Source organism: Protobothrops mucrosquamatus, unplaced genomic scaffold (assembly GCF_001527695.2).
Source record: "Protobothrops mucrosquamatus isolate PMUCROS unplaced genomic scaffold, P.Mucros_1.0 scaffold227, whole genome shotgun sequence".
Taxonomy (NCBI): domain Eukaryota; kingdom Metazoa; phylum Chordata; class Lepidosauria; order Squamata; family Viperidae; genus Protobothrops; species Protobothrops mucrosquamatus.
The window spans coordinates 379,873-392,461 of record NW_015386578.1 but is presented as its reverse complement, the minus strand read 5'-3'; the positions used below and the strand labels follow the sequence as shown (position 1 = coordinate 392,461).

The 12,589-nt window shown below is 42.6% G+C and overlaps 1 protein-coding gene across 1 annotated transcript in view; it reads left to right on the top strand.

Moving 5' to 3' along the window:
- The window catches only part of LOC107285921 (alanyl-tRNA editing protein Aarsd1-like), a 47,550-nt gene extending 36,118 nt beyond the window's left edge, over positions 1–11,432 (top strand). The window contains 8 exon segments of the mRNA XM_015814191.1: positions 8,036–8,192; positions 8,264–8,380; positions 8,516–8,646; positions 9,065–9,131; positions 9,649–9,740; positions 10,248–10,302; positions 10,668–10,762; positions 10,907–11,432. Coding sequence (XP_015669677.1) covers positions 8,036–8,192; positions 8,264–8,380; positions 8,516–8,646; positions 9,065–9,131; positions 9,649–9,740; positions 10,248–10,302; positions 10,668–10,762; positions 10,907–11,042 — 850 coding nt within the window. The 3' untranslated portion in view covers positions 11,043–11,432.
- Positions 11,433–12,589: the final 1,157 nt, after the last annotated feature.

Below are 12,589 nucleotides of genomic sequence, written 5' to 3'. Positions count from 1 at the left end.
ATGGGAGTGACTTGTCGCTCCCATGTAACGCCGCTGTTGCGCGAGCTGCACTGGCTGCCGGTGGCTTTCTGGGTGCGCTTCAAGGTGTTGATTATCATCTTTAAAGCGCTCCATGGCATCGGACCTGGTTATCTCCGAGACCGCCTTCTGCCACAGATTACCTCTCATCGTCCGATACGCTCCCACAGAGAGGGTCTCCTCAGGGTGCCGTCAGCCAGACAGTGCCGGCTGGCGACCCCCAGGGGGAGGGCCTTCTCTGTCGGAGCCCCCACCCTATGGAACGAACTACCCCCAGAGATCCGGGTGATTCCGGATCTCCCCTCCTTCCGCCGCGCCCTCAAGACATGGCTATTTAAGCTAGCAGGTCTGGCCTAAGGGATATTTTAAATTTGGTTTTAAAACAATTTTAAAAAGAAAGGCCAATTAATATTTCGTTTTAATTACATTTTAAATTTAGTATTTATTGTATTTTGTATCTGTTTTTAAATGGCTGTAAGCCGCCCTGAGTCCGCTGGGAAAAGGGCGGAGTAGAAATTTGATTAAAGTTAAAGTTTTGCTCATTTTTTTAAATTTTCCAATAATATTGAATAGAATAGAATAGAATAGAGTGGAAGGGACCTTGGAGGCCTTCTAGTCCAGCCCCCTGCTCATTCAGGAGAACCTATATCCATGGTGTCGAACTTATGGCACGCGTACCACAGGTGGCCCGCAGAACCCTCTCTGTAGGCACATGCGCCGTTGCCCCAGTCCTGTCCATGAGCAACCTGCATCAATACCCGCGCAGGGTAAGGTTGCCGCGCCCACGCCTGCCTCCCCAAGTGTTTTTTTACTAACCTGCCTTTCAGCTGCATTCTGTTTCCCCGTTCGCTTCTCAGCCTTCGCCACGTGTTTGTGGGACTATCGGTAAAAAAAAAAAAAAGTTCCATCAGACTTTCTAACTTCTTGTGAGATCTCAAGAAGTTAGAAAGTCTGATGGAACTTTTTTTTTAACCGATAGTCCCACAAACACTCGACGAAGGCTGAGAAGCGAACGGAGAAATGGAATGCAGCTGAAAGGCAGGTTAGTAAAAAAAACATTTGGGGGAGGCGAGGGCATCTGGGCGGGGGCGGCCATGGCAACTTTAACCTGCATGTTGGCGGGAGGATGGGTTGTGTGCCCTTCCCATGCCAGGCCAGCCCCTGCAGCCGCGGGACGGCCGTCTTGGGCGGCGGTGGGCAGAGTGTTGAAGTGGGGGTCGGCATGCCGGCTAAAGCAGCAGGTGGAGCACCGGAGGCTCGGGGAGGGAGGGCGCTGAAGTGGGCAGTCAGACCATTAGAAAGAGCAACATGTCTGAGTGGAAAGCAGCCTCAGAACAAGTGGGCACATAAGGAAAGAAATCCTGGCTTCCCCCAGAAATTGCCTTTCTTTCCTTACCTGACTTCCAGCCCCGTGCCATTTCTCCTTCACAATCCGCCGCCACCGCCGTATGCAAGGTTTTTTTGGGGAAAAAAAGGTCAATCAAATCCAACTTCTCATGAAAGTTACCTCTGCCCGGCTTGTTCCATGGCCTCATAGCAGCGGCATTGGGTGTGACGCGCGAGGCGGCAAATCGCCATGGCTGGAGGCAAACAGCCATGTTGCACCGAAACCGGCTGTTTGGCGCTTCCTGCCCAATGTCGCTGCCATGAGGCGCCCCTCTGGCTCCTGGGAGTTCTGTTGGCGTCCTTCGTGCCGGGCGTCCTTTGCGGTGAGTTTCTGGAAAGATTTGCGATGGGGGTGGGGGTGACGCATGAGGTGGCAAGTGGCCGTGGCCAGAGGCAAACAGCCACAGTGCACCGAAACCAGCCGTTTGCAGCCTTCTGCCCATTGCCGCTGCCATGAGGCTACGGAACAAACCGGCCGGCGGTAAGAAACCGGTATACCTGTTCCTTACCTCCGCCTGGCTTGTTCTGCGGCCTCATGGCAGCCGCATTGGGTGCAACACGCGAGGCGACAAACAGCCACATCGCGCCGAAACCGAGGGGCCGGCAGGCTGTGGCTGCTGATGGACACAGTTGGCCCTCATGCGCTCGCTGTGTGCGGGGGCCGATGGTGTCAGGCAGTAGCCGCCTTGCCTCGCCTTGCCTCACCCCACAGGACAAGCCTTCTGCCCACCGTCCTACCCGCCAGAGACCTGGATCTCCTCCAACCCTGCCTGGCCCCCACAACATCGAAGTGGCCACTCCCACCCCGGCCACGCCCACCCAGTCTGCCGTGACCACAGCAGCCATGCCCATCCAATTGGCCACACCCACCCAATGGGCCACGCCCATCCAGCACCTGACGATACATAAGTGGGTTTTGGGTTGCAGTTTGGGCACTCGGTCTCTAAAAGGTTCGCCATCACTGACCTATACCATCTCAGACAAGTGACGGTCTAGCCTCTTTCTAAAAATCTCCAGTGATGGAGTGGCCACGGTTTCTGGGGGCAAGCTATTCCACTGGTTAATTGTCCTCACTGTTAGGAAGTTTCTCCTTAATTCCAGGTTGCTTCTCTCTTTGATCAGTTTCCAACCATTGTTTCTTGTCCTGCCCTCTGGTGCTCTGGTGAACAATGTGACCCCCTCTTCCTTGTGGGAGCCCCTCAAGTACTGGAATACTGCTATCATGTCTCCCCTATTTGTTCTTTTCTTTAGACTAGCCAAACCCAAGTCCTACAGCCATTCTTCGTATGTTTTAGTCTCCAGGCCTTTGATAATCTTAGTTGCCCTTCTCTGATTTTTTTTCAAACTCTCAACATCTTTTTTGTGATATGGTGACCAAAATTGACTGCAGTATTCTAGGTGTGGTCTAATGCCTCATGTGATCTTGATTCTATGCTTCTGTTTATACAACCCAGGATTGTATTAGCTTTTTTGGTTGCTGCTGCACACTGCTGGCTCATGGTTAAATGATTGTACTGCAAGGTCCCTCTCACAGTTACTATTTTTAAGCCAGGTCTTGCCCAATCTGTACTTGTACCTTTGATTTTTCCTCCCTAAATGTAAAACTTTGCTTTTCTCCACATTGAAACTCATTTTGTTGGATAGGGCCCATTGTTCAAGTTTGTCAAGATCTTTTTGGATCCTGAGTTTGTCTTCTGGGGTGTTGGCTACTCTTGCCAGTTTGGTGTCATCTGCAAATTTGATGAGTTCCCCTTCTATTCCCTCATCTAAGTCATTGATGAAGATATTGAAGAGTACTGGGCCTAAGATGGATACCCTTGTGATATCCCACTGCTTACTTCTCTCCATGTGGATGTAGTACCATTGAGGACTACTCATTGAGTACGGTTTGCCATCTGGTGGTGATGTTGGCTATTCCACCTTTTTCTAGCTTACCAAGGAGTAGATTGTGGTCTTCCCCTGGTTTTTGCACACGTAACCTGCTAATTTTGTAAAACTACATACTGATGTTACTTTAGCTATTCCTAGTTAATGAATTATGTTTAGAGAACTACCGTATTTTTTTTAAATTACACACAAAGCAAAAAACAAACCACCCTCTCCACCTCCCCCCCCACTACAAAAATATATTTCAATGTCTCTTGAAGCCATTGGGAAGAACAGAATATCATCATTTTCTGTCTTAAAAAAGGGCAAGTAGTTTTTAAAGAAAAGGTAGAAAATAATCCTTTTTTTTTACCTGATGTAAAAATTCATCAATAAATCTAATGGTTACTAAATATTGTGATTAATAAAGAATATTTTGCTTTCATCTTAAATCAGAATTAGTAAAAAAAAAAGAATATATAACTGCACCATAATGAAATTGAAAAGCCTGACAAGATATCAGTCTGGTGATACCCACCAATCTAGATGATATAAAAATGGGAATAGAACAATTAATAGAGGTTAGATATATCACTGCTATTAATTTTGATGACAGATTACCTTCAGGATTATAGGGGATATGATTATTGTTAAACAAAAGTAGAGCAGGGCTGTTTGTCTGTTTCCAAGACAGATACATGTCTTGTATACATATATGCATAACTGCATAACTCAGACTTGGTTGACCCAAGTGGTGGTGTGGAAAGGTTCTCCTCTCAGAGGTATACTCACTTGAGTTTGTGTTTGGTATCAGCTTCTACCCATCAGTTGGTGGGGTTTGTAAGACAATTGTTATTTGGGACATCTTGATGGCTTTCAGAGACTCTGCACTTTATGTAAACAGATGTGAAGCCTTATGATTGATATTGGATTGTAAGGAGCAAATTGAGTTTGCTACTACTCTAACCTTTTTGTTATGCTGCCTGAGCTGCTTGAGTCTGTTGCCAGATTTGCAATAAAATCACTAAAACTGATGGTTCTAGGAGATTTCCGCCTGCCCCAGATGGTATTCAGTCAGGGGCAGCTCATGAATTCAAGGCAACCATGGACTTGACCAAATAATCAAGGGTCTATCTGGTTTTTGTCTTGGCCAATTATGATATCATCTGAGGATTGAGGACGTTACCATCAGTCCTTTGCTGTTTTTCAGCTTGCTGTTCTCCCTTTCCCTGTAGGAAAGTAAGACTATCTGCCTCAGGAACCTAATGGACCCAAATAGGTCTCCCAGAGGGATTGGTATTTTACCAAGGATATGTTGAACTGTTTGAGGCCCTTAGTCTCTGCTTGAAGTGGCAAGTGACAAGGGGTTAGATTGGATTGTCTTTATGAGGTCTGTTTCTGTACCTTGTCCCTAGGGCAGGGCTTTTCAACCAGTGGTATGGGTACCACCTGTGGTACATTGGCACCTGGCAGGTGGTATGCGACCTAGAAAAGTGGTAGTGGGGGAGGGGAATGAGCTGAACCGGTGGCAGCACCGCATAAGACTGAACGAGAGATGGCTGGAGCTGCAGGGCTGTCAGGGCTCAGTGGAAGCGCCAGGATCAGCGCCAGGCTCCAGCTGGAGCTCGGCGCTGATCCTGGCGCTTCTGAGCCCAGAAGAAGCGCCGATCAGCTGGAATGTTGCAGCATCTCCAGGGTCTTGTGATTTACATTCAGATGCTTGGCAACTGATTCATATTTATGACGGTCACAGTGTCCCAGGGTCATGTGAAGTGACCAAAACCTGCTGCAACCACCCAGCAGATGGGGGGAATAAAAACCAAACACCCCCCCACCCCACCCCCGCTGCCAATCCTCCACAGAAATGCTCACAACAATGAAAACCTCGGAAAGGAAGAAGAGCGCTACCGGGCAGGCAGACGTCTTGCTCAGCTGTGGCTTGGGGGGCACTTTTTTCAGTGCCATTGTAACTTCAAACAGTCACTAAGCGAACTGTTGTAAGTCGAGGACTCCCTATACTTCATCACTTTTTTTCCTTTTTTGGGGGGGGGGTCATCAAGTTTTTGACACCTTGCTAGGCGACTGGTGGTACAATGGGTGAAAAGGTTGAAAAGCCCTGCCCTAGAGGTTGCTTGCTTTTTGCCAGGAACTGAATCATCAGCATAGATGCCTAGAGTGCCTTTAGTGGAAGATGAAGAGTGACCCAACCAAACGTATGTAAGACCTCATATTAGGGATTATATTTTAGTAATATTGGCAAAATATAATTTTCTCTATTCTTATTGTGGATAAGGATAAAGATCCAGGGGTCCTTTTTTGCATGACCTGTTCTTTGCTGGGAAAAGATAAGCCCCAAGATCTTTCGTTTGACTACTGGGAAGAATATGCTCTTTGCAGATAAAGTTGCATAGATTTGGGCTCTAACTTGCAGTAACAGGCGTGATTTTGCTCTGTTAGTTGAGAAGAGTTTGATGTAGTTACTGAAAAGGAAGTGGACACAATCTTCAGAACTATTAATCTGCTTACTTGTTTATTAAATCCTGGTTCCCTTAGATGATGATATATGGTTTAAATGATGTATTTGTGTTTGCCTTCTTGAAGGGGTAATTCTGCTGGCCTTAAAGAAGATAGTGATGTGTCCTCTTGTTAAGAGATCATTGCTAGACCCAATAATCCCAGACATTTTTATGTCTGGTTTCCAACTTCCCTTTTTTTGGAAAAGATTGTTGAGAAACTAGTTGGACTGCAACTACTGTGGCGTTTTCAGCCTTGCCACATTAGGGTGGGCCACTCATGAATCTTGGCTAGCAAGTAAGGACAACACACAGGTTATTCCTCGAGGTGAGTGGACCCAGGGCGTGTTCTGAGTCACCCTTTTATTTGGCAACATATATGAGGAAGTGAGCAGGTGTCAATACATAATTGGTTACATTTTGTTGCAGGGTAGAATAAGTCCTATATAACGTCCTAACATATGATTGGTTAGGGCTTTCTATAGGATGTGGTTTGTGCAAAGCAAGTGCAAGCTTATTGTGGTTCTTTGGCTCATCTACTTGCCCCGTTGCTATGGCCGTTGCTAGCTAGCTTAACCGTTGTTTCTGTCAGAGGATGTGGTTTGCCCTACTTACTGCAGATGGCTGCTTTCTTTTGTCCTGGGCTTCTAGTACACAAGCTGGCCATTGGCCTAGTCTTACTACAGAAGCCTGAACCATAAATTCCCAACAAACTACATGGGGCCCTGGAATAAAAAGATAATCTGGACCTTTTCAGTTGGCATTGTATTGAGAAATCACTTATTATGCTTGTTGACAATTATGGTGCAGCCTAGATAGGAATAGTTCAACCATCCTGGCCCTTTATGATTTCTCAGTGGCTTTTGATACTGTTGATTGTGTATTTTTCTAGACTGTCCAGGTCCACTCAATATTGATCGGAGTTGAGAGGTCAAGTCTGAAGCTCCTGATGTGCGAGATGCCATAGAGTTTGACACTGTCATCCTTTTTGTTTAATATTTATATGAGGCCATTGAGAGAGGTTAATTGTGGTTTTGTACATCTTGACTCTGGCCATCCAAGCAATGCTGTCAAAGTCTTGTTCTAATGCCTGGAGGCTATAGGAATTTGGATGGATTTAACCCTAGCAAGATCAAGCGACTGTAGGTTCTTGGACTACCCAGTTCAGGAGATCTCTTATCTCTGGTTCTGAATGAGATTGCAGTGCCCCATTCAGACTGGAGCATAATCTGGGAGTTTTCTTGGAACCTCTGGTCCTCCTCGAAGAACAAATGGCACCTATGGTCAGGAAGGGCTTTATGCAGATTTGACTTGTGCAGTTGCACTTGTTCCAGGATTAGGAGGCTCTCCCTATAATCATGCATGCTTTGATCATCTTGCAAGTGAATTTTGCAATGTGCTACTTGGGACTGCCTTTGAAGTCTATGCAGAAATGGCAGCTATTCCAGTGCTAGGCAGATCTTGCTATGCCCTTGTAACAATTGTATCCCTCAAGCTGCACGGATTATCAGTAAGGTTCCATAGTCAATTCAAGGTATTGTTTTCACATTTAAAGACTTAGATGGTGTAGAACCTAGTTATCTGAGGGACTATCAGCTATAGTGTCTGCCTGTCTCTTACGAGCCAACAGAGTTGGCTTGTTTTGGGTCATGTCAATCAAGCAGTGTCATCAAGGATATTCAAGAAATCAGCCTTCTCTATTGTTCCCCCTACTTCTAGAAGAGCATCCTGTAGCCCACAGATATTTGTACAATCCCCTCTGCCCATGTCCTTAAATTACCCTTAAAAACTAGCTGTTTTCCTGGGCCTTGGGTCAATGTATCTTTGGACCTTTTTAAATTATTCATGAATGTTTTTGCTTTTGTTCTCTTCAGGCTACTGTTCATTTAATTTGATATTATTTTTATCTTTTTTTTATTGGGAAGCTTCAGAGAATTTTTCTGGAATTGGCAAGCCTAGAAATTCCATGAATGAATGAATGAATGATTAAACGAATGAACAAATGAAGGTTGATATAGAATGTTAAACTAGTGAATGAAATTAAAGTCTGATTTCACCACAATTCATATTTGCACAAGGGTTAATAAGCTATGTAATTTCCAGATAAACATGCATAATATTGCTGTACCCATTTCATTCCACTCTAATTCTTAATCAAAAGAAGATCATGGAACGGCCAAAAAGCCTCTTTGTGGATCTACATTTTCTCCATAACAAGTGAGGGGAATATTGCCTTTCTTTAACCATTGTAGGGAGCTGGGCCGTCAGCGAAGCACTATTGAGCTAGACACCTCATCAATGACAGTAGATCAGGTGACAGTCCTTGAGCAGAGTGTGAATGAAAAAATTCGAGTTCGGGTCCCTGTGATGGTACGAGAGTTTGCTGTGGGTGATCCTGAAGTTGAGAGGGTAAGTTTGGGCTGCAGTAGTGGAAAAAGAAACTACTTTGTATTCTTCTTTAACCAGATACTGTATTATAGGTAAGAAGCCGTGGCTTGCCAGATGATCATACTGGGCCAGTTCGGATAATAAGCATTGAAGGTATTGATGCCAATATGTGTTGTGGCACACATGTCTCCAATCTCAGTGACCTGCAGGTGAGGCCCCACATTCAAGAGTTTTATAAATTGAATTTCTTCAGATGTGCATGTCAGACTGCCCTACAGAACAAAAATAGCCTCTTTGTACTTGTAAAATCTTTTAATCTGAGTCAGTATGTGTTTGTTCAAAAGGTCATTAAACTCTTGGGTACGGAAAAGGGGAAAAAGAACAAAATCAACTTAATTTTTCTTGCTGGCAATCGGGTGCTGAAAAGTCTGGATCGAAGCCATGCCACTGAAAAGGCCCTGACATCACTGCTTAAGCAAGTATTCTATTTTCTGTATATCACTAATGGGCACCTCTACACACAATCACAGAGAAACTATTTCAGACTTATTGGCCTGGGAATTCCACTTAAGCAGTAGAAAGAAAAGCAGCTGAACTTTGAGATTTTTCTTAAATCCAGAATTAATGGCACACAGGTTAATTATTTACTTAAGAGGAACAGATAATTTATTTAAGTATATTTAAAGTTCATGATAAGTAATGTAAGCCTTGGAAAAATTGTTCCTAACCTGAAAAAAAATTGTTCTGAAATCATACAGCAATTCCTATTACAATTCAGTTCTACATCCCCTATTAACACAAGTTGTTCCTCTCACAAATTTCTCCTCAAAGCTTACGCTCAATAAGATACTATACAGTCTTTCCTGAGTCCTGTGGTTGCCTTTGTATTTTAGGAATGGTCCCGAAGAACATGTAGAAGCTGTGAAAAGGCTGCAGAGATCTGTGAAACTACTTCAGAAGGTACGTTTATGTCACTTCATTTTCTGCCATGGAAAGTTTCAGGCCTCACTTTACAGTAGCCACAGCAAGATACACTGACAACTTTATGTTAGAATAAAACATTGGTAAGCAGTTTACAGAAAAGCATGTTTAGTAACGGAATATGGAAATCAGGTTTGAGGAAGTTGGGTTAGTCAGGAATGATAGTGACTATGCAATTTTCAGAATGGTTCTGGTTCATCTGGAAAGATGTCATCCAGTCTCTAGAAGGACATGATTGAGAACCAGTTGCAGGCAGATTGTGCCTATTTTTAGGACCATTCAAGGTCTGTTCTCCCAGCACAAAATTACATGTGATTTAGAATCCAGATGGGTACACTATAGCTTGATCATGGAGAAGCTCAGTAACATTTATTGCATCCTTGCCCTTCTTTACCTTGCTAGGAATTTCTCTGCTCAGTCATTTCCTCAGTCGGTTAATCTTTACTGAATGGAATTGATTGAGTGTAACATATCCATGATGTACTTCTTTTTTCAGAATAATGTGAATTTGCTAAGAGATTTAGCTGTTCTTACAGCGCAGAACTTCAGAAACACCTCAGCTCAACAGCCAGTATTTGTCTTACACAGGTGAGGCAAAAGATTCCTCATGTTTAAGCTTGGCTAGTTTGGCAGATCACCATGAGAAAATCTATGTTTGCTAAGAGTCAACACCAGTCTGACAATGTCAGTATGGTAGAACCAATGAATGTCTTAGATAATTAGAAATTAGAAATTCAAGAAAATGGAAGTCACCTTCATCTCCCATATATCCCACAAACATGAAATGATATTTAATGTTATCAACAAGAATATTTTAGTGTCTTGAGAACTCTATTTTTACTTTAATAATAAATTCTTTGAAGCTCCATCAAGCATTGTTATATTTTAAATCTCCAAAAAGCTGAAGTTAATACTAATTAAATTATCAAACCAATCTAGGCATTGATGGTTTCCTTTTTGTGTAGCTGACAGATCTGTTACAGACAGTGGTATGAGAGTGCAAGTTTGGAATTATTTCTTATAAAAATTTAAAAATAGGAAAGAATTTTTCTATTGTTCTTAGGGAATCATGGAATATCTTTCTCCTTTCTACAGGAAAGATGGTGACTCTGAGTTTATGAATATAATTGCAAATGAATTTGGCTCTGCGGTGAGTCTTTTCTTGTTTCTCTGAATTTTTTTTTTAAAAAATCTTTTATTTGTTGAAGATTTCCTATTTTAAAGGAAGTTCCTACTTATGATACAGGTAGACCATGTTAACAACCATTTGTTCAATGAAATATAACAGCACTGAACATTCGTAATATAATAGCATTGAACAAAGAGATTTATGACTGTTCCTTATGTATGGCTGTTGTGATGTTCCCATTGTCAGATAATCGCAATTCGGGCATTTCTTCAGCAAAATCCTGATTTAAATATTCCTATACAGTGGTACCGTTGAGCAGTGATTTAATTGTATTTGTAAAGAATTTGTTTAGCAGCATTAGATCTGAAACACTATCCTTTCAACAGGAAACCCTCCTTTTCTTATCTGTGGGAGATGAAAAAGCAGCTGGGCTTTTTCTGTTGGCAGGGCCTTCAGAAGCAGTGGAGAAACTGGGTCCCAGGTGAGTTATTCACACCAGTTGAAGAAGTACAATCAAGCTATTAATTTGGCGACCATTGAGAATGTAGCTCTGGTCTGTTGTTTTATTAATTGCCCAACTGATGAGTAAGGAACATATTGATTCACCTCTTGTTCTTCCCACAAGAGTTGCTGAACTACTGGAAGGAAAAGGAGCAGAGAAACATGGGCGCTATCAGGGCAAAGCTACAAGGATGAGCCAACGATCGGAAGTGGAGGCCCTTCTTCAGGCATTCGCCAGCAAATAAAACTCGGAACAATGACTGGGCATCTGGACAATAATGCAGTTAGGGAAGAAGCAAATGATTCTGCCATAATTGTTCCTTAAGGACTATTTAATAATACAATAATCTATTTTTGTTTTTTGAGCATGCCAGTATCAGCAGAAAAGAATGATCACTGGTCTAATATTGCAAAGAGGGATATTACTAGATATGAAAGAGATAAAATATGTAAGAGAGGTGTGATATGTAAAACAAGCATGTCTGGAAACTATCTTATATCTGTAGGAAGAAGCTTTACCATAAACCAAGCAGGGTTTTTTTGGTATTGAGAAGAATTGCATTTTTCAGAAATGTGCTATGATGCACGTTCCATACAATTTGTGATGTTTCAGTATCACAAATTAAACACTGCAGATGTTTGCTGATGTATTTGTTTCTAATAGTGTATGTTGTTTTCTGCTGAACCATTTGGAAAGGAGTTTAACAGACATAATTCTTTGCTCAGTCTTGCCTAATTTGGCCTCCTCTGAATATATGTGGACTGGTATGCTTAGAATTCTCAGAATTCTTGGTTGGACATTTTGGAATTTGTATTCCTAATACACCTGGAAAGTACTAAATTGGGAAGGTTTTTTAAAAAAGTCCTGTTATATCTTAGGATCAACGGTTTACAATGTCATCATCTTGCCCCCAACAATCTGGGTCCTTATTTTATCGACCTCGGAAGGATGGAAGGCTGAATCAGTCTTAAGCCTATCGGGATTGAACTACTGACCGTAAGCAGCATTAGCCTGCAATATTGCATTCTAAACATTGCACCACTAGGCAGCATAATAATAATGAGAGGAAGGTTCATAAGTTTTCTTCTTATGTAATAGCCTGTTACTGGATAGTTCACCTGCTTATATGTTCAAGCTGTTGAGTACATAACTTTGTGCAAAAAGTACTGTGATAGGATTCTGAATCATGTTTTGAAAAGCAGGCATAGAAATGTGAGTCTAAGAAAGTGCATAAATCCTTTTGGTGTTAAAAATGGTATACAAATTTAACCCTGCATCAATCTGATGATTTATGGTTCTGCTTATTCTGTACCAAACATCTGATTACACGTGAAAGAAAAAGCCTCCATCACAACATCAGAATGGCAGTAAATTGATTAGAACATAGAGTAATAGAGTTGGAAGAAACCTTGGAGGTCTTTTAATCCAACCCCCTGCTCAAGCTGGAGACTCTATACTATTTCTGACAAATGGCTGTCCAGTCTCTTTAAACACCTCCAGTAATGGAGCACCTACAACTTCTGGAGGAAAGCTTTTCCATTGATTTATTGTTTCACCATTAGGAAATTTCTGTTTAGTTCTAGGTTGCTTCTCTCTTGATTAGTTTCCACCCATTGTTTCTTGTCTATAAGATAACTTGGTCCAAAGTGATAAGAAAATGGTGAAAAGCAAGATTTGTGCCTAACATTGTTTGGAGATAAATGCACAAACATTCACATGAAAAAAGAGAAAAGAATGTATGATGAACATGGAAAAGGAACCAGAATGCGGGTGTGTGTGTGTGGGGGGGGGGGAGAGCAGACAATG